This window comes from Mastomys coucha, unplaced genomic scaffold, assembly GCF_008632895.1.
Source record: "Mastomys coucha isolate ucsf_1 unplaced genomic scaffold, UCSF_Mcou_1 pScaffold4, whole genome shotgun sequence".
Lineage (NCBI taxonomy): Eukaryota > Metazoa > Chordata > Mammalia > Rodentia > Muridae > Mastomys > Mastomys coucha.
In genome coordinates this window covers 11,837,206-11,859,372 of record NW_022196910.1, presented here as the reverse complement: position 1 = coordinate 11,859,372, position 22,167 = coordinate 11,837,206, and the positions used below count along the sequence as shown (strand labels likewise).

At 45.8% G+C, this 22,167-nt stretch overlaps 1 protein-coding gene across 6 annotated transcripts in view; it reads left to right on the top strand.

Annotated features, from left to right (window-relative positions):
* The window catches only part of Ric8b (RIC8 guanine nucleotide exchange factor B), a 104,616-nt gene extending 101,331 nt beyond the window's left edge, over positions 1 to 3,285 (top strand). For 5 of the 6 annotated variants that reach the window (XR_004112930.1, XR_004112931.1, XM_031350163.1 and 2 more), the window contains one exon: positions 1,859 to 3,285. Coding sequence is in view for 3 of the 6 variants with exons in the window: in XM_031350163.1 (XP_031206023.1) it covers positions 1,859 to 1,970 (112 nt within the window). In the remaining 3 variants the exon portion in view is untranslated. The remainder of the gene's footprint in view (positions 1 to 1,858) is intronic. The other variant, XM_031350160.1, reaches the window with a different exon arrangement.
* The last annotated feature ends 18,882 nt before the right edge of the window (positions 3,286 to 22,167 follow it).

The following is a 22,167-nucleotide window of genomic DNA, read 5'->3' as shown; positions in this document are numbered from 1 at the left end:
AGCACACCACTCACAGAGAGTGTGAACCAATAGACATTAGGGTAGATGCTAAGCTCCTTCCTTTCAAGTTACCCTTTACCTCTTGCCCCTCACTCTTCCTTGAACCTCTACTCCCTAAACACGGGTCCCTTGTCCAGCCTCACAAGAACACAGCAGAAAAGGTGAGCCGACACAGTCACACAAGACGATGGGACCTGGTTCAGTCTCCTTTGCCTGGCACAGGCGCCCCCCCCCGCCCCATGTGTGATGCCTTCTCTGCCTCCCCCAGGTAATGTGGCCATGCTTCCTCTCAAGAGCCACAGGGTTCTATTTGCATTTCTCTCAGGACCTTTTCCCCATTTGTGGCCCAAGTTTTCTTGAGTCCCTTGGTTTCAGCCATTCATCTAGGGCAGCAGCTGCACCCTGTCCTTCCTCTTCTGCACAGCAAGTGGCAGCTCCTTTCACGTAGTTGCTGAGCAGTGAACTCAGCTGCCTTCCATGCACTCAGAGCAGTCAGCTGAGTTGGGACTTACCGCAGACAGCACTGGACTGGGATTTTAGACTTGTCCCAGGCCCAGGTCCACCACTGAGTGGCCTTGGGTAAGTCATTCTGCCTCCTTTTAAAGAGGGGAGTTGGACTAAATGATCTCTGAGGCGCCTTCCAACTCAAAGCTGTATGACTCTCTGATCCTGTTGCCCACGTATAACATGCAGGCGCCTCAGTTTAGCCAGTCAGCCATCCACATTTCCCAAACAGACTCTGACCTCAGAAGTTACCCTCTAGTGCTAGCCAGAGCTACTTGCTTAGGCTCCTGTTGCTTTAACCCCACCACTGAGCTGAACTCACCTCCCCAGGTTTTGCTGTGCTAGCACAGTGGTATGGCTGCCCTTTCCCAGGAGGGAAGCCTTCTTTGTGTTGCCTGAAAAAACAGTAACAAGAAGCAGAGGGAAGTAAGTGCCATGTTCCCCTCACCCAACAGCCCACTAGCATTACAGCTGCTACCGTCATGTTTTTGGGCACTGATGCCCATTTCCATGAGAAATGAGTGTTAAGCGGCTCCTAAACCTTTCTGGTCCTCTTAAGTGCACTGCAAGCCTGTTGGGAGTGGAAGGATTGGTGCTAGCAACTCAATAGTTAACATTCGTCACAATCTCCATGTAATAAGCAAGGCCTATGAAGAGATTAAATAAGTCTTTCCTGGTGCTTTTTGATTGGCTTAATCAATAATTAATCATCTTAGATGAGGCTGTAACTTGTGGAGTGGATACAATTGGATTAGGTGAAGAGAGACAGTTGGGGCGCTTTGAAGAGATTAAAATGGCTGTCAATCCCATAATTAAACTGCCACAAACAAAAGCAATGGTGTTTTAAACAAAGAAGGAGAGAGCGAGGGAAGGAGAACTTGGAGGAATCCGACGGGTTTGAAGTGAACCAACAAGTGTTTGTGAGTTGGAGATGATGGCAGCGACCCAAACCTGACCAACTGCTTCCGCTAAATGAAATGTGCGTTTAATTCTGAGATGAGCAGGTGAAACCCTGGAGCTTCAGCTTCTCTAAGACAAAACAAATCCACAGGAGGAAAATAAAGTTAATTATTCAAACCGGAAGAGACCTGCTCCTTGTCCTGAGCACATTTGGGCCTTGACTTCTCCTCCTTTAATTGGCTTAAGTTTGGCTTGTGTGAATGAAGCCTTTCATGTCCCTCTTTCTCCACACCCCTTTCATCTTTCTATTACAAATACACAGAGAGCTTGAGAGAAAATACTTTGGTTTTTAAAGACTTCTCTTTTTAAAAGGCTGTGGATTTGGGTGGGGGAGGGGCTGTGTGTGATGCTGGTGAATACTTTTTTTTTCTCTTTCTTTTATCTCTTTTTCCAGAGAGGAGTTGCTTAAACCAATGGGACTAAAACCTGATGGGACAATAACGCCTTTGGAGGAAGCACTCAGCCAGTATTCTGTCATCGAAGAGACCAGCTCGGACACAGACTGAAAACATCGTCACCTGCTTCACTCTCAATATGGCTTTTATCAGCATCTTTTCTCTGTAGCTCCAGGGGAATCTTTTTCTCTAAAACGTTTATGCCCTCGCTTTGGCTAGAAACACATTAACTGGTTTACTCATTGGGAATCCAGCATATTTAAGAGGTAATCCTGTGTTTTCTGACATTGAGGCATTCATACAGAGCTGCAGTTAGGCAGAGTTGCAGGGCTAGAAGCAGAAGCAGCCATCCCATTGCATCAGGACAGAGGACGAGACTTCACTCGGCGAAGCAGCCCTGGTCAAATCTGGCAGGCTCCTTGCCGGGATTCCTAGCCGAAGATTCAGCCGTGTCTTTCCACCCACTCATGTAAGCCGCCCCTTCTAAGTCTCTCCAGCAACCAGAGGCACATAAGAGCCCGAGGAGCTGGTAAATAAGGGCTGAGGCAAGTGACTCCTTAGATCAGCACTGACTGAATGGAAGCCAGGCAGCTGCTCTGTAAGCCTAGCCCCACCCTTCATTTCAGTTTTATACAAATGTGGAAAAACACACACATACACACACACACACACACACACACACACACACACACACACACACACACACACACACACACGGCCCCAGACTTACAAACCTATTACACTCTTAAAGTTTGTATGTCACTTAGCTAAAACTTGAGATTACCTTTCTCCCTGTGAGAAGTTAGAAATGATGGTTTAGTTCAGGCAGCTACACGTGCCTATTTATCCCTTGTTCCTGAACACTACTAGTACCGTAGGGCTGGACCACCATCTGTACCGCTGTGTCCACAGCGTGCATTCTGAGCTATCACTCAGGGTGCCAAGTACACACTCATCCTCCAGGCAACAGAGAGGATGGGGCTCCCCGAGTAGTGGGAGTTCTTTTGTGGCCTGTGCTGGGGGTAGGGAGCCAACAGCACCCATTTGTACATAAAGGTCATTCGTATGTCACTTGTTTTAAACAGGGGTCTCTGTGTGTATTTGTGTGTGTGTTCTACCTTTCTACCATATGTGATCAGTTTAATGGTAACTTTATTTATTTAAAAACAAAGAAACACAAATAGTTACTATTAAACTGATTGAGGCTGTTTATTTTTACTCCTAGAAATGGTCATATGAAGTAGATGTGCAATCATGTAGACAGCAGGCCAAGGTGATCAGTGGCTAAAGTTGAAAAGGGGTTGGTTTCTTTCATATATGTATGTGTGTGTAGATACGCATACATAGATATATGCACACATAGATTATGTGCTTGACCACTGCCTTTTAAAACTTTAAATTAAATAAAACATTGGGGATGATTCAATTTAGCCATCTGTGTGTGTTTCTTTATGGATACGTGGGCTAAGAAGACCATTGCACGGTTTATGTTTTAAAGTCTTTCTCCACCCACTCCCTCACCTGTCATTGTACAGCCTCTTTCCAGGACAGTGTGTGCATAGCAGTGGTGAGAATGCGTTTATCCTCAATTGTCCCTGGCCTTTGAGCTGCCAGAGAGATGCCAGGAAGCTCTTAAAATCTACTCTGAAGGGAACCCTTGAAAAGTACTCACCATCACTAAGATTTATGTTCATTTCAAACATGTTTGATTGCTTGGACTTTGAGCCACCCCCACTACCACCCCACAAAGGCAGAAAAGAAGGTTAGTGGATTTAAAGTAGGCACACTGAAAGCAGCAAAAGATGCCAGCTGGGAGTGGGAGGCCTTCAGTACCCACTCCTCCAGACTCAAATGGGGGTCGTTGTGCACACCGAGGTGAGAGATAAGAAACGCCATCCAAGGCAGAGCAAACCCAGGACTCCACTTACCTAGGAGCACTTAAGTTGGCCCAGAAAATAGTGTGTGTGATGGTGTAGCCAGAGACATGCTTTCCTAAGAGTGGTCCTGAGCTGCTCCAAAAGAATCAACCAGAATACTTGTAAGACTAGAGAGTGTACGTACATTGAAGGACTCTCATCCATAACTATTGAGAAGAGCTTGTGGTGATCTGTTTTAGCCAATGGCACGACCAATAAAATTTTCATTTTATTCTGCAATTCATAATTTTAGCTTAAGTGAAAAAATTTCAGAGGAAAGAGGAACTTAGTTATTTTGTTATTTCATTCTACAAATTCATTTTGAAAGTATTTTTATAATCTCTGGTCAGATAGCTTTTCCATGAGTGTCAGCCTATGGAAGTATGATGTGCCTGGTGAAATGCCACCTTGCTGTCTCTGGGCAAATGCTTGCACAGTGCTGTAGCTGTGCCCTGAGGCTTTCAACGAGTCACTTTCACCATGCATCTCTTCTTGCATCTAGGCATGTAATTTTTTTTTTTTTTAAGGACTAATTCTTTACTTTGCACACAGAGTGCACTGAGCGTCAAGCTTCGTGTCTTCTCTGTAACTTCACCCCATCTCCAGGCAGAGACTTTCCAGAGAGCTTCTTAGCTTCCCAGACCCTCAGCAAGTCAGGGTCCAGCTGTGGTCTTGACTCCTGCACCTTCCCTATCACATGCAGGACCGCTAGCCAGAAGCTTTGAGATGGAAGCAGCATGGGCTGCTGGACGTGGGCCTTCTCAGACCATTTTAAGCAATACCTATTGGAGCAGCAGTCTCTGGCATTCCCATCAGGGAGGTGCCTGTGTGAAAGGGAGAAGCTTGGTCAGTTAGCAGATTTTAGATGAAGACCTGGATGCCCTTAGGTCAGAGGGCAGCAGTGTGGGCCACTGCTCTCCTCTCATGGGTGACGGGTCAGCCACTGACCACTGCAGTTTACAGCCGTTCACATACACTGGACTTGGAAGCAAAGGGTGGATGGGAAAGCATGTCCTAAAGCAAGGCATTGGAACTCCTTAGAGGAACAGTTTCCAGATGACTGTGACCCTTTCACATGTCCAGTGGTTTTTAGTGGTCGTCAGGGCAAATGCTACCGTTCCTCTATCTATGACACAGGCTAATGAAGCTTTGCAGGTGACTAAACTATGCCCCGGCACATGAGTCTTGCTGCCCCCAGGACTAGGTATCAATCTACATCAATTTTCTTCCTCCCCACCTTGTCTATCAGAGTCATACATGCTTCTTGTAGGATGTTTAGAAAATGTGGAAACAATAAAACTATTGATCCAGAGTCCTCCACCCCTGAGAGCATCACTGTTAATGTTTAGTGTATTTCTTTCCTATATTTTTTCTATGCATATATAATTTATTTTACTACAAGATTGGGATCATGCTGTTTACAGATTTGTACCCTGCTTTCCTTAACATTGTGAGCATTTTCCCATACCAATAAATATTCTTCAAATGTTAATGGCTGTGACATTCCGTTACATGAAGTGTGGCCAACACTGCTGATCACTACAATGAGTATCATGACCCGTAACCCTGGCTTCCACCCGTTAAAAAGATGTTGCCTTCTGTGTTTCCGGGAGGCGGCCCGGGCCTCTCCACAGGAAAGCCTCAGCAACTGGAATATCTGGGAGGAGCAGGCTCACCGAGCTGTGCAGCACAGTTCTGGAAACTATGGTATCGAATCATGGCAGCAAGACTAAGTGCCCAGAAAGTCTTGCAAGGTGAGTAACAAGGGTGACAGAGGGCCTGGAAATAAAAACAGTGCTAGTTCCAAGTGGATACTTGGATGTAATCACTGCAGTTGGAGGGGGTGGGGGGATGTGTTCTTCAGGAAAGCAAAGTGACACCTGTTGGAATGTGATAGGCACCATATGAAGGGGGAAAAGAATTGTGTTCTAGAAGTCTTGAAGGCAAAACTGGTAACAGTCAACATGAGACGTGGGCAAAGAGATCCTGGAAGGACTGGGAGCTGTGACTGATGTGTTCCTGAGCCCAGCACTATTTCTGGAAGGACCTGCACAGATAGCTCTGGCAATTGACATTCGAACTTCAGAATGAGCTTTCCAGATATAGGAAAGGAACTCTTTCTGTCAGAACTGGCTCAAAGCTCATAGGCCAAAGGCACACACTGTATCTACATACAAGCCCAAGGAGATGGCGGCATGACAGGACAAGTATAACATGGCTGGGACTGGACAGTGAGGAGCCATGTTTCTGGCAAGGACTAGACGTGACATAAAGTCTGCTATGGAACAGACTGGACTGGAGACAAGAAAGACAACATGGGAAGCCATTGCCTCAGCATCTGTAGGGTAAGCATGGCCTGAAATAGAGCATGATGGGAGGTGTGGACAAGGGGGAATTCAAGAAATAGTTGAAACTACAGTCAGCCCAATCTAGTCTGAAGGCAAGAAAGCTCAGAAAGTGGAGGAAAGGTCTCAGACTCTGAGTCCCAACTTAACAGACTCTTATGGACCAATAAATGGGCTGGGAGCAGGAGATGGGGACTAAATTATTTCTGAGGAGAGATAACTGAGCATTGGATGTTCTAGCGGATCCTAGTTCAAGTCCCATTACCCACAGGGTAGCTCACAAGCATCTATTACTTCAATTCCATGAAATCCAACAACCTCTTCTGGCCTCCACAGGTGCACACATGGTACAGGCATACACGCAGGCAAAATACCCATACATATACAATGAAGTATTTCCAGGACTTCTCAAAATTCTCAGGTCACTACTAACTTCCGTCACTTACAAATGATCAAGATATTTGTCTCATAAAGAGCAGGTAGGCTTGCTCAGAGCTGCTGTTTCCGTTGATCTCTATTTTGGGTCCAGACAACACTTCATGGTTGGGAGTGTATGGCACAGGAAACAGATTCAGCTTCTGGCTAGCCAAAAAGAGGGTATGAGAAGGGGAAGAGATAGGATCTCATAATCCCTTTCAGGGAATACTCCGAACATCTCCATTACTTCTCAGTAGTGCCAGGCTGAGGAATGACCCTTTAATGTATGGTCCTTTAGGGGACTTTCCAGAAAAAAATGACAGTCACCAAGCACTTCTGCATTGCATAAACAGTGCCACGTGTGTGCAAGTACTGCATAGACACATGCTGATAGGGATAAAATGCACTGCATAGACACATGCTGATAGGAGGGATAAAATGGAAGTCTGCTTCTAAGCCGTACTGTATTCATGGTATCCTTTTTACCTGTATTTTCTGTCAACATATGCAATATATAACAACTGCGTGGTAAGGAGATGCTGAAATTTTCAGGTCCTAAAAATAATCGTATAGTTGAAGACTTAAAACTCTTAGTAACCAATATCAAAAGAGTACCAAATTTTGCTTTTCTGATAAGCTTAGATGCATTGGAGAAAAGCAGATGAGGCACTCTGGGGAAAAGATATAGATATGTGGATTTCAGTTTTGTTATGGGAGGGGTGGTTATAAAGGGATTTATAAAAAGCCTATAATGTTGGCTATGTCGGGGGAGTTTACACCATGAGAATTGGCAACCACTGCACACTAGGACCTTCTCTGTATCTGCAGCAGTCACTGACAGACCCTGCAGAGCCTTAGAAAGGCTTGAGGATCCGAGATAACAGGTAGATCTGAGAATGACTTGTGGTGAAGGTTAACAAACCCCCTACCCACTAGCCCCCTACATGTGCATACCATGTGACTCCTGCTTTATGTGTCCCCAGGCCCCTGCAAGCCAAGAGCTTCCCTAAGAAGGGGTTGCCTCAAAAGGTTCCAAATCTGATGCTAGCAGAGAAGACAGGGAAGGGTTCCTTCTGAGAAAACAAAAACAGGTAGATCCATCACACTTTGTGCCTTTCTCCAGTCAGCTCTGAGAACCCCGGCAGACAGCACTTTTCTCTCTGGGAGAACTGGCCCACAGGACCCAAAGAAACTGAACACAGGAATCCCTCATTGAAATGACGTCACCAGCCACTCATTCATCAAAAGTTCACAGCTGCTGCAGATGTGAAAATGGATGAAGTAAAAGCCTGGCCTTCTGGTTCTTTTCTGCTTCTGCAGAAAGATAGTTGGTGAATCTGGTATACTAGTAAGGGTCCACCTGCAGGGAGAGTCCAAAGGATGTAACATGGAGCAGGTGTAGAGATTCCATTGACTTGAGAGAATGCTTCCCTCAAGGCTTCGTGAACTGAGACCTGAAAAGAGCCATTAGAACACATAAGGCCTAATCCCACCAGGGAGAGAGTATAGTAGGTGCATAGACCCTGTAGCAAGCAGTAACAGTCCTGGCATGACCATGGGACTGCGGCTGGCCAGCTCAGCTGGAGCAGAGGGGCTAGCAACCCTTCCCTGTCTGTGCTCCAGTCCTCATGCCTTCCTGTACAGGCTTAGACCCAGCCACAGTCCACACTGGAGTCTTCAGTACATCCATCCGGGTAGTCTTTTGAGGAAGACAACAGAGTTTCCTCCACAGCAGGATTGGGAGTCTAATCCACACTGGAGTCTTCAGTACATCCATCCGGGTAGTCTTTTGAGGAAGACAACAGAGTTTCCTCCACAGCAGGATTGGGAGTCTAATCATCCTGAAAGGTCAAACCACGTACCTCTTAGTGTTACTTTTTCCTGGAGGGAAAAAGAGGTCAGACCTTAGAAGAGACATAGTGAGCCCATGTGGATGTTCACTGTCTCTTAGATTTGAAGAGACAGCCAAGGGTCACTGGATTTTGAGGAAGTTCCCTCACATGAAAAAAAAGAGAGAGAGAGAAAGACCAAAATAGAAAAAGCAGGCAGCTTTTCCCTCCACAGATTTGTAATTAATTTTAACTATGGGCTTTGGCTCTGCTACCTGAAAAGGAAAGAGCAAGTAAGCGATACTCAAAAGTAAGCCTAGGGCTGAATGAGCAATCAAGGAAAAGCAGAAAACAGTGGCCAGAGAGCAGTGGGCATGACAAGGCACTCTATCAGAAAGTACACTTGGGTCCTCTGAAGAAAGGTAACACCAGGCTAGCTCACAGACAGTGTATGAAAATAGACGCTACATGGTACAGCCAGCACACGTACGCATGCAGTTATAGATGTCCCTATATGCTTATGTGCATGAGTGTGTGCGTGCATGATCATATGTGCCAGCTCCACACCCCACCTTCTTAGGAATAGGCCTTTTGCATGTCTAGTCATTTAATCTTTACAAGTCAGGACATAGCTACTGTTCTTATTCTTCATCATCTTGTGGGAGATGGGGGTTGCGAAGGCAGGTGACTAGATCCTCAACCAGGCTCTCTGCCCACAGGGCTGGAGGAGGGGGAGCCGTGTGACACTCAGCAGCCTGACCCTTGGAGGATTCTTTGTGCCTCTCAATAGAGGGAAGCTTTCTGAGCAACCCTCACTGCCATTTTCTTTCCAGGTAGTCCAGTATATCCTGGGGGCTCCGGTGCTGGGTGCCACCTCAGTGTGGTCAGAGTCATCTTGCACAAGTGTGCTGGGTGGTGGGAGTTTTTCACTGTCACCTCATTCCACAGTATCTCTGGGTGGATGAACAGCCCTGACCAAGACTTGAGTCCAGCTCTTTGGGCTGCACAGTCAAGGTTCTGTGAGCCACATAGGCAACTGACTCTCAGGAACTGGTAATCTTGCCCTCATTCCAACTACTAGGAGAATCTTTCTTATGGTTCCAACCATCACCTCACATCCAAATCCCTTCTCCAAAGACAGACTCAGGCAAGAAGAGTCAGACTTCGGTGTGGGGGTCTAGACTGAGAAGGGTAGGGCAGGCAGAGGACTGGGATGAGGTTACTACAGTCTACATGGCTCTCAAATCCTGCTGCCTCTAGCCTCATAATTCCATGATCTTGACAACCACTCCATAAATATACTTACTTTAGCCAGGGGGCAGTGAGTGGATCCCAGCGCATGGGAGGAAAGGGCAGACAGATCTCTGCCAGTCGGGTCTACAAAGCAAGTTCCCGGATAGCCAGGGCTACATATAGAAACCCTGTCTGAGACAACAACAACAACAACAACAACAACAAAAGCTAACTTTAACCTTTCACCCTACCCTGGGTTGTACCTCACACCTCTACGTACCCCTCCCTGGAAACTCAGCCCATAATCACAAGCCAGGGAGCCCTTAGCAAATTCATCCTGGTCATCTGCAAGGAAGATAATAAGACTTTCCTCCCCACTAGAGCTGGGCAAGTCACCCCATCCTGAAAGAGCAAGCCGCAAGCCTCCTAGTCTTCATACTTCCTTGAAGAAAAAGAAAAATGGCCCCAATAGTTTGCCGCTGCCATTCCTGGCCAGGCCAATGCATTTCGTGTGCTTTTCTCTGTAAGAAAAGAAGGGGGTTGCAGGCAGAGTGCACGGGTTGATTGGAGATTACCACCCCACCCCCTTTCTCTTGGTGTCAATTAGCATAATTTAAAAGGCAAAGACTGAGGGGAGAAACTCTCAATATATTTGGGGCGGCTTTGGGGCTTTGAACTTTTCTGTCCTTTAGGGCTGATTATGGCCAAGTGACCCATATTTAAAAAGCATTTACAATAAAATGATGCACTTTCTTTTGTGCCATGGGCTTTCCTGATGAAAAGCAAAAATGTTTTAAAATTGTCCCTTTTTGTCAGCAGTAATGGCTGTGCTATATTTCAGCGCGTCCCTCTTGCGGCCATAGAAAGGGAATGGTAATAAAGGCACAGCTGTAGACACTTTATGGCCTGCTTGGGGGGCTTGGTGGGGGAACTGGGGAGTGGAGGGAAGGAGCAGATTGACTGAGTGTCAACAAATGCAGCTGGGGGAAAAAAAGAAAGCTTTTAAAGACCTCGGCAACTTAAAGTCCAAGATAAATGATGCTCCTATTTGGGAAGAAGAAAACATGGAGGTGAAATTCAATAAAGACTGGCTGAAAAGAGAAGGCTCCCAAAGGCCTTTCTCTGTAGCGAGGCAGCTCCCAAGAGAAATGAGTGAAAGTGGCCACAGTGACGGGGGTGCAGCCCAGAGGGACAACAAAGGCCCCTCCTTACCAATATGCCGCAGCACCAGACTCAGCCTGCTCAGGGAGCCTAGCCAACTTGGAGGCAGGGACGGTTGGTCAGGAGGATGCCCTGGGAAATGAACACAGTCCTACTTCAGGGTCTGCTAGAACTCTGCATTTGAGGAGAGAGCAGAGAAGCTTAATGTGACCCCAGTAGAAAGAGGCTGAGTCACCTGAAAAGTACTGCAGCTCTGACAGCTGTCAGAGTATGTGAGGTGATTATCCATGTGAGCCATGGTGGCTAGGACATCCCTGAAGTCAAGTCCTTGATAGTTCACAAAAAAACCTTCCCTTCCCCCCTCATTAGAATCTCCTTCTGTGAGGGCAGGTGGGATCCATGGCCCACAACTAAGGACTCACTCCCCTGATGATCATCAGCTTTGTGACAGGTGAATAGATCGGAACCCGAGGGACAGCCATTGGAAGAATGAAGCAAGGGCCATGGGATTCCTAATCTCCACCAAACTGAAACTCCAAGGTGGTTGGTTCAGCAGATAAGTGATTTCATCTCCTTGAACTTAATTTTTCATTTTTCAGGACAATGATAACACTCATTCACCAGACGCTTGAAATGAGACAAGGTATATATAAAATGTCTAGCAAAATACCCACACATAAGAAGAAAGGTGTTCTTCATTATTAGCACAAATGGCTTCATTAGATGGGAGCAGCAGGCCAGGAGGAAATTGCAGGGCTCTTCGGGAGTTCTTAGATTTTGCAGGACACAAATGCCTGGAGATGCAGTTTTATGAGGATCTAGACTTGGAGGGGCTGGGAGGCCTGAGATCCTGTGTGTTTAGTTGAAGGGGTGAGGCTGGTCTGCTGCCCTGTTAGGTCTCAGAGAAGGCATGGCCAAAGAATATGAGAAAATTAAATGGGGGAGGGCTTTCAGAGATGAAGACAAATCTAGAGTACAATGTTCTTGAATTGCAGTGAAGACCCATGTAAACCCGGGTGGCTGAAAAGCATAGCATAAAGTAACTAGTTGCCACATAATTCAAAAAATTATGTTTGGAAGTAGAGAAACAACTCCTACAACAGGTCCTCATGTGTCAGTACACAAGCACATGTGCACATGTGCATGAATACACACACACACACACACACACACTAAACATAAACACATTTTAAAATGCTTGTTTTAGAAGGCTGGGTGTGGTAGTGCATGCCTCTAGTGTAGCACTGAGGAGGAAGGGTCTTTCTGTTTTACATAGTAAGTTTTGTGGCAGCCAGGATGCACAGTGAGACCCTATCTTTAAAAAAAAAAAGTAAGAACTAGACAAGCCAGAACTATTCCATTATATAAAACCATCGATGAACAAATATGCCTGGCTCTTTACAAGTGAAAGAGTATTTTCATATCTTGTGTCTTATCAAACACTCTCAACAAACTATCAGTAGATGTTAGCATTATTTTCATTTCACAGACTTCAAGTAATTTGTCCAAAGTCATTCAATTAGTATAAGTGAAACTAGGTTCGATTCCCAGACCGTCCAGATCTAAGTTCTTCTTCACTCTAACTTCTTACACCCAAGCTCACACTTCCCTGGATGACCTTGTCACATCTAGTCTCTTAGTCCCTCTTTACCTTCTTTTAATCCCATTTGATAATTTCATAGCTTGAGTTTCAACAAAGCTATAAAGTGTTTATGGAGGATCCCTGGAGGCATGTTAGATAGTTCACCAAAGCTAAAAGATAATAATCTATACAATTTTAGCAATGTGACTTTTTAAACAATGCACACATACTGAAGTTGCTCTAAGTAGTAGCGTTTTAGTTAAGGACACATGTGTGAAGATGAAGTGACAGGTAACTGTGTATCTAGGCCTGTTGAAGCCAGGAATACTTATAGGCAAGGAGAGAATAAGGTGTTCAGGATCCAGCATGTCCAGGAAGAAGCCAGTTTAGAGAATGGGAGCAGTAATTGGATTGTATTCCGCTCCACACACACACACACACCCGCCTCCCCAAGCTCCAGGACAGAGCAGAGATGAGGATGCCTTTGCAGCTGGATTGGCTGTGCTGACTTCTCAGTTCTGCTGTGAGCCACATTCCTAAATCCCTGTCCCTGCTGGAGTCTGCATTGGCGCTGGCAAGAGGAGATAGCAAGGAGAATGGGGGAAGAAGGGGCGCAGAGGCAGTGAGACTTCCTGGATAGTCCGGTGGATGCCCTGGTTCCAAACCACACAGTGCTGTCTGTGTCCCCTGCCCAGCCAGTTCCCTAACCCCAAGCTTAGCACTGAACACCAGGGTGAGGCATTCAGAGGTGTCCTGCATTCTCAGTCCTGGGTCCAGCTCTGACTGCGTGGGTGCCCTCACTAGCCACTCCCACTATGACCCTCTGTCTTCCTCTTCAGGTTCTTTCCATTGCCAGCATAAATACATACATCCCTAGATAAAACCAAGAGTGGTACACTTGGCTTGAGGAAAATCTTTTGCAAGTTGTGTAGTAAAAAGAAAAAAAGACGCCTGGAAGTCTCAGAAACAAAATACAATGCAAAATACAATGGGAAATATAATTAGCTACAATGTAACTCTCTGATAAAGAACAGGTACTGGTTTCCAAACTTTAGAAATAAGAACAGAAGGTTTCATTATTAGCCCCAAATGGGATTTAAATTTCATCAATCTTGAGGATACAAAAGGAAAGATTTGAAAGTTAAATTGAGGAGAAAAAGCTTTAAGGAAGGTGAGAAGAATTAAAACCTCATTATATGGGGGAGCTGGAGAGATGGCTCAGTGGTTAAGAGCACTTGCTGCTCTTCCAGAGGATCCAGGTTCAATTCCCAGCACCCACATGGTAGCTCACAACTGTCTATAACTCCAGTTCCAGGGAATCTGACACCCCCACACTGTATGTCTATACATGCAGTCAAAATACCCATGCACATAAGATAAAAATAAATAAATATTTAAAAAAAAAACTCAAATTCCTCATTATTATGTCCAAAAGGACACAAAGTTGGGTGGGTAGGGAAGGGGGTGCTGCATGTGGGGATTGATATGAGAGAGAGTGAGTATAACCAGAATACATTCTCCAAAGCTCTCAGAGCACCAATAAAGTATGAAAAGAAAGGGTACTGCTGCTGGGCAGTGGTGGTGTGTGCCTTTAATCCCAGCCCTTGGGAGGCAGAGGCAGATGGATTTCTGAGTTCGAGGCCAACCTGGTCTACAGAGTGAGTTCCAGGACAGCCAGGGCTACACAGAGACACCCTGTCTCAAAAAACCAAAAGAAAGGAAGGAAGGAAGGAAGGAAGGAAGGAAGAAGGAAGGTACTGCTGATACCTAAGACAGAACAGAACCCTACTCACAGGGTCTACTAGGAGTGCGGCTTAGCCTGCTTCCGTACTGCACTGCTGAGTCTGTGGTAAAGCCTGATACATGGGCCTCAGCAGACCCCTGCTGAGTGGCAGGAGGCCACAGAGTCCTGAGACTCGAAGGCTCTTTGGAGATCACCTAGGCCCATTTCCCTTATCTTGCTTTTGAAGACACCACTGCCAAGCCGAAAAAGTCACATCTTGTGGGCAAGCCAGGGTGTGGCCAAGCCAGGGTGTCAACTGACTTTCTCCTAACCGTCCTCCCTCGGGCAGTAAGAACCATGCTGAGGTTGCCAAGACTCTCCCAGCTTCAGCTGTAGCCAAGTGCTCACACATAGATGCCTGGAGCAGCTGAGGTGGAGGAGCGAGCGGCCTCTAAGGCCAAGATGGCTGAAGTCCAGCAGAAGCCATGGGTGAGGACGTCAGTGAGCAGACAGTGACTATTGCCCCCATTAGCCAGGAGTAACAGCCTGCTGTTTCTTTCTGAATGGCTTCTCTTCACAGCTACCTACTGCACATTTGAGATCTGACTGAAGTCTTACATGTTTCCCACTGTTTCACTGCAGCCGGGCATCGCTTGTCTTACTCAGTCCTCCGCGCTTACTTTCCAAGGTTTTCCAACATGGGCGTCCCACACGGCTAGGTAATGAGTTTCCTACTTCAGTGTCTTGTTATTTGGGCCTAACTCCAATGGCGTCCAGGAAGAGTTCTGGAAACAGACCTGTGTGTCCCTAGTTATTTGCTTAGTGTAGATTCCTCGCTAAGAGCAGATTGCTCGCCAATGAGGAGCCAGCTCATCCAGGGCTGAGCAGTCTGCCTCCAGCCAAATTGCTCTCCAGGAAGCAGACATCTTCTGTTAAGGAACTATTTAGCAGAGAAATTTTGACTAGCTATTTTTGTCGTTAAACGTTTGTTTCGCCTAAAAATATGAGTCTTTTTTATTCCACAGCAACTTTCCTGTATTTCTTGACACAACATTTGACACATTCATTCATTAAAAAAAAAAAGAATAAAAGCTATTTTGTTTATATAGTATATGCACTAGTATTGGATATATAAACACACATACAGCATATATATATGTGTGTGTGTATGTATGTGTGTGTATGTGTATACTGTGAAATGCCATTATTATCTTCCTTATACAGATGAGAAACCAAATATCTAAACAAATAAATCATTACTGAAAGTGGTAGAATTGGAACTGAAGCTTGATTCCAAGACCCACTGGCTCTCTAGTATAAACCAACACTGACCTCAAGTGGGATACTAAGCTGGACCTACAACATTAGTTGCTCAAAGACAGTCAAGGTCCAATCAACCCATTTCCCGTTGCACAGCATCTCTCTTACACTGCTCTCATCATTTCCACTGTGAACCTTCCTATCTTTCTCCCCTGCACTATCACTGGGCAAATACACTTTGAGCACATCTTATGCCCAGCCAGTGATATCCAGTGCTAAACAAGACAGGCAAGGTATGGGTCTCTGTGGAGCTCACAATCTACATTGGGAAACACACAGGAAGTAGGTAGACAGGCAAACAATGACATCATGGCAGTTTGCTTTCTGTTGCTATGACAAAACCCCTGACAACTGGCCATTTACAAAGAGATTTTATATTAGTAGTTATTTACCTTGTCCCTGTAAAGTGTGACAGAAGAAATGACAGGTTTCTTTTGGATCACGAGTTTAGAAGGTTTAGTCCATCTTGGTAAACATGGCGGCTGGACTGGGCTCCTGTGGCAGGAGCTTGCAATGCAGGACCAAGAAGCCATGAACAGCAGCTTGCTCCATGCCCCAGAAGTTCTGTAATCTTTCCAAACAATACCACCAGCTAAAGACTAAGTGTTCTGATGGATGATTCCATGAGAGAGGGGATATTTGACATTCAAACCATAACAGATTTTATTTGGGCTTATGGTTTCAGAAGCTGAAAAGTTCAGTGTCCAACAGCCAAATCTGGAGCAGGCCTTGGGCTCTCTCTCTTCTTGATGGAAAAGCAGAAGAGAGCAAATGTATACAAAAGAGGCTTTGGAGAGAATGAGGGCAGCTATGAGCTTAGTTAAATAACCTACTCTTATGTGTGGCATTCTAGAGAACTGGTTCATCTCCAGAGAAGACATTAATCCCTTCCTGAAGGTGCAGCCTGCAAGATCTAAGTTCCCCTCAGGGTCCCATCTCCTAACACTCTCATATCTCCAATCATATTTTAACATGTGTTTTGGCAGGTTTATTATAGCCAAGCCATAGCAGCACTCAAGAGAATGTTATGTGAGAGGGTAGGAAAGATATTTAGGAAAGTTGCCATGGGAGCCTGTCTACAAAGGAAACATCTAGGCTGTGTGTCCCAGCCTCTTCCGTCCAGGCCCATGCTTACACTCCTCAAGCAAACCAAGGACCGTGGGTTAGAGATTGTGGTGGTTTGAATAAAAATGGCCCCGATAGGCCCATGGGGAGGACTGCTATTAGAAGCTGTGGTCTTGTTGGAGTGGGTTTGGCTTTCCATGGAGGAAGTGTATCACTAGGGGATGGGCTTTGAGGTCTCAGAACCTCAAGCCTAGCCAGTGTGTCACTGCCCCTTCCTGCTGCCTGCCAATCTAGATGTCGAATTCTCACACTTCGCCAACACCATATCTGCCTGTATGCCACCATGCTTCCCACCATGATCATAATGGACTACAAACTGTAAGCCAGCCCCAATGAAATGCTTTTGTTTTTATGAGTTGCCCTGGTCATGGTGTCCCTTTCACAGCAATAAAACTCTAAGACAGGGATGTAGCTCAGATGGTTGAGTGCCTGCCTAATATGAATGAAGCCTTAATATGATCCCTAACAACCCATGCACTGGGCATGGGAGCTACTGTGAGAATTTTCTCCCTGGGGGGGATGAGAACAATGTCTATCCTTCCTCCTATGGTCTTAATGACAAACCAAAGATTGAGTCCATCAGAATTCCCCCTGGAGGAACCAATGGGTTTACTGGGCTTACTTGCACAGCCGAGGTGGGGTGATGAGCAGGAGTTTGAGTGGCCCTAAAGTAGCCATGCTAGAAAGTCTGTACCTGGCATGGTGTGGTAGTTTGAATGAGAATGGCCCCAGTAGGCTCATATATTTGAATCACTGGTCCCCGGATGGTGGAATTGTTTAGGAAAGATTAGGAGGTGTGGCCTTGTTGGAGGAGATGTGTCAGTGAGGATGGAATTGAAGTTTCAAAAACCCCCTCTCTGTCAGTTGCTTATAGATCAGATGTAAGCTCTCATCTACTGCTACATCACCCTGCCTGCTGCCATGCTACGATAGTCATGGACTAACCCTCTGAAGGTGTAAGCCAGCCCCAATTAAATGTTCTCTTTTGTAGGCTGCCTTGGTCATGGTGTCTCTTCACAGCAATCAAAAGGTAAACTAATACACATGGCGATGTCTTCATAGCCATGTAGACAGAGCCCCTTTGCCTTGTACTCCTCAGCCTACATACTCCAGCCTCCTCAAGACTCATCCTGGGGACACTGCAATTAGGCAGAATTGTATACAAATGGCTGGGGAAGAGCAGCTGAAGGACCTTCCCTGCCCCTCTAGGAAGGAATGTCTACATGACCAACTGTGTGGATCATTTGCAAGCAGACACAGCTAGTCTCGATCTGCTCTGAGGATAGTGCTACACAGGATTGATGTACCCCTGCAATCCCAGCACTTGAGAGGTAGAGGCAGGAGGATCAGAAATTCAAGGTGATCCTTGACTCCATAGTGAGGAGAGGCCAGTCTGGGCTAGAGGAGACATTGGCTCAAAAATGAAACATCAGAAAACTAAGGACTTTGCTAGAGTTTGGACGTATCAAAAGCCCCAAAGGCTTGGTCCCCAGCAGTTCTTGAAGCTTTAAATAGGGCTTAGGATCCAGAGAGAGGCAGTTAAGAGCCATGCCTCTCTTCCAGGGGACCTGAGTTAGGTTCCCAGAACTCATGTCAGGCAGTTCACATCTCCCTGTAAACTCAAAGTTTACTAAGTTCAGGTGATTCCCATGCCTTCTTCTGGCTTTTGTAGGCACCTACTCTCTTTCTCTCTCTCTCTCTCTCTCTCTCTCTCTCTCTCTCTCTCTCTCTCTCTCTCTCTCTCTCTTTCTCTCTCTCACATGCATGTGCACACATACACATGTATTATATATGCACATACAGCATACATACATAAATAAAAATAAACCTGTAAAAAGATGGTCATGGTGGTACATGCTTTTAATTCCAGCTCTTGGGAGGCAGAGGCATACAGATCTCTGAGTTTGAGGCCAGCCTGATTTATAGGGAGTTTCAAGACAGACAGGGTGGCACAGAAAAATTCTGTCTAAAGCAAGCAAGCAAGCAAACAAACAAACAGAAATTATTAGGATTCTCTAGAGTAACAGAATTTATAGAAAGAATATATAAAAGGAAGATTTATTGGGATGACTTATAGACTATGGTCCAGCTAATCCAACCATGGCTGGCTGTGAATGGAAAGTCTAAGAATCTGGTAGTTGCTCAATCCACAAGGCTGGATGTCTCCACTGGTCTTCAGCATACACTAGAATCCTGAGAAAGTAAGCTCTAATACCAGTGAAGAAATAGTTTGCTAGCAAGGCAAGAGCAAACAGGCAAAGAGCAAAGCTTCCTCCTTCCATGTCCTTGTATAGGCTTCCAGAGGAAAGTGGGGCCTAGATTACATGTGATTTAAAGATCTGGATTAAAGGTATGTATCCCTGCCTCAAAAATTTGGATTAAATGCAGCCCTTCCTACTTCAAATTAAGTTGAAATCCCTCACAGGTGTGACCTCCATTTTTGGGTTTAAGTTAATTCCATATATATTCAAGTTGACAACCAAGAATATTCATCACAGAAAGAAAAAGGAGGAGGAGGAGGGAGGGAGGAAGGGAAGAGGATGAAGAGAAGGAAGAGGGGAGGAGGAAGAAAAGAAGAAGAAGAAGAAGAAGAAGAAGAAGAAGAAGAAGAAGAAGAAGAAGAAGAAGAAGAGGAGGAGGAGGAGGAGGAGGAGGAGGAGGAAGAGGAAGAAGAAGAAGAAGAAGAAGAAGAAGAAGAAGAAGAAGAAGAAGAAGAAGAAGAAGAAGAAGAAGAAGAAGAAGAAGAAGAAGAGAGGTTTTGGATGGATTTGGGTTATGAGAATGGCCTTGGAGAAGACAGAGGGATTCTTCCCTTCTTTCTCCCTTTGCTTCTGGCCACGAGGCAGGCATCTTTGCCTCACCACCTGCTCTCTGTATGATGAGCCCCATCACTATGAATTCAAAAGCAAAAGGGCCACTGGTCATGAGCTGGAATCTCAAAAAGTGTGAGATGGCTCAGCAGGTTAGATCTGAGTTCAAACCATAAGCATCAAAGTAAAGACCCAAGGCTAGGCTAGCTATGCCTGTAATTACAGCATTGTGGACGGTGGAGACAGGAAGATCTGCTGGGGTGGGCTAGCTGCTAGACCAGCTCCAGGTTCAGTGAGAGACCCTAACTCAAGTGAGTAAGGTGAAGAGTGATGAAGGTGGACACTGGACATCCTCCACTGGCCTCTGCACATGTGTATGGGCATGCGTCCCTGTGCGCACACATGTGAACATATACAAGTACATTACACATGCAAACATAAATATTCTTTAAAACTTTATTTTTACCAGTTAATCACCTAGCAATTTTTTTGTATGTGTTTGTGGTGTGTTTGTGTGGTGAGTGTGTGTGTATATATATATATGTTTGTGCGTGTATATATGTTTGTGTGTATATATGTTTGTGTATGTGCATGTTTGTATATGTGCCCATATTTTTGTGGGTGTAGGTGCTTGATCTAAGGAGAACCCCAAAGGTTGCTCCTCAGATCTAATCCATCTTGTTCTTCTGGCCTGGAACATGATGACTAGGCTCAGCTACCTGACCCACAAGCCCCAGGGAGCTGCTTGCCTCCACCTCTCATGAACCGCTGCACCTGACTTTTTGTGAGTCCTGGCAAGCACTTTACCAACTGAACTGTCTCCCCAGTCCACAGGTATTTCTTATAGCAAAGGGAAGTTCTCTAGCACACATCCATAAGAAGCCTTCTAATGCCGTTCTGCAGTACATGGGTTCTGGCTTTATGTTTTCACTTTGTTCTCTGGACTCACGGTCTATAAACTTTTTTGCACATGCCAGCAATAACTGATCTGCACATGTAGTTTTTTTTTTTCATTTCTTAATTTATACCCAGTACAAATTACAGTCAGAATTGACAGCCTAAACATGTGATAGCTAATGAGAGTCCCCAGTCATCTGTGGCTATAAATTCAAGTTTTAAAATGATTTTCTATCACCCCCAAAAGTGCTATTGAACAGTGTCATTCTCAACTTTCTGTTAAATAGCAATGTGCAAAGGGCGAGAAAAGATCAAAATGGAAATTCTGAGGCTCCCTTCTCCTGCTCCACCTCCTTCTCACAGCCAGGTCATCTTGCATGCTCAGGGCTGTGCACCCAGTCGCTGCTGTTTGTATGGTTTGTTTGTTTGTTGGGGGGGGGTGAGCTTTTTTGAGACATGGTCTCATTATGTAGCCCTGGCTGTCCTGGAACTCACTCTGTAGCCCAGGTTGGCCTCCTGAGAGATCTACCTGCCTCTGCCTCCCGAGTGCTGGGATTAAAGGCGTGGCCAGTATGCCTGGCTCCCACTCACTTCTTCAGATATCACTGCTTCAGATGTTTGCTGCTGTGAAAGTAAAGGGGGAAAATCATGATGAAACCAACATTAAAAGAGCTTTGAAAATGGGAAAGGGAGGCCGACTAGGTAGGCAGGACTTAGGCACAGGTTCCTCCCATCAAAGCAACAGCTTGGGGAACTCCTGGCTGGCTGCCACTGCAGGATGACAGGGAGGAGGGAGCACCTGCAACTGAGCTTTTTAAACTACAACTTGTCCCTGGGTTTGTCCACAAGCCTGCCAACTTCTGGGCAAGCTCTTTTCTATGGAGGAGCTGTGACAGCAAGCAGAGATGTCAGGGAGGCCTACAGACTGAGGATGCAAGTTTGAGGGTGGGTGGGGCCTGTGGCTGGAGCAGACTTGTCATTTTCAGATGAGGGCATGGTCTGTTGATGAGAAACCAGGGCTCAAGAGGTTTGTATAGAACGTTCCAGGAAAGAGGAGAAGGTAGAGTTGGACACATCCTCCAAAGAATCCATCTTCCTCCTGGTCTCCACTGAGCTTTCAAAAATGTGTATTCTACCTATTACAGTACCTGTACCCCTCACTCCGCCCCCGCCATGATCTCTGCCCCGCCCTGTACTCCCCCATCCCTCCAAGTCTGTGTTGTCTCCCCTCCATCCCACCTCACCCTATCTTCAAAGTCAAGTCCACATTTCACATGCAAGATTAGAACATTTTCGTTTCAGTTCTATCAAGCCATTTATAGCATGTTAAAATATTTAAGCATTAAGTTACTGTCCTGATTTGCTTTCCATTACTGTGATAGACACCATGATCAAATACATGAGGAAATGATCTAGTTCGTTTTACAGCCTGTGGTCCATCAAGGAGCACAGTCTGGGCAGGAGTTCAAGGCAGGAACCTGGAGGCAGCAACTGAACGTTCCTTCCAGCCTCCCTTGCTCTATAACAAGAATGCCTGCTATTCAACAGCAGGTATGCCCTGCTGTGGGTCAACACACCCTGCTTCATGAGGAAAATCTTGTTTCTTCTTCCCTCCCACATAGCCCTTCTGTTCTTCATCAGCAGAAGTGTCTGTGGTCACTTGTGACCTCTCTCAGCCTCAAGCTAACTGGACCAGACCTTGTCCTTGCCACAGAGCAGCTAGCTCACTTGGGCGGAGTTCCTGAGATAAAGAAAGCCCTTTGGTCCTGCCACTACTCTGCCTTTCCCCAAGTTCCTGCTGGGAGCCACGCCCTGCTGAGCTGCTTCACTGGACAGAATAACAAGATGCTAACTAGGCCACAAGATCCTGGCTTAATGGGGGATGGGTTTCCCTGCCTATATATTCTCAGATTCTAAAATACCCATTGGACCTTGATCAGAATCTTTGAC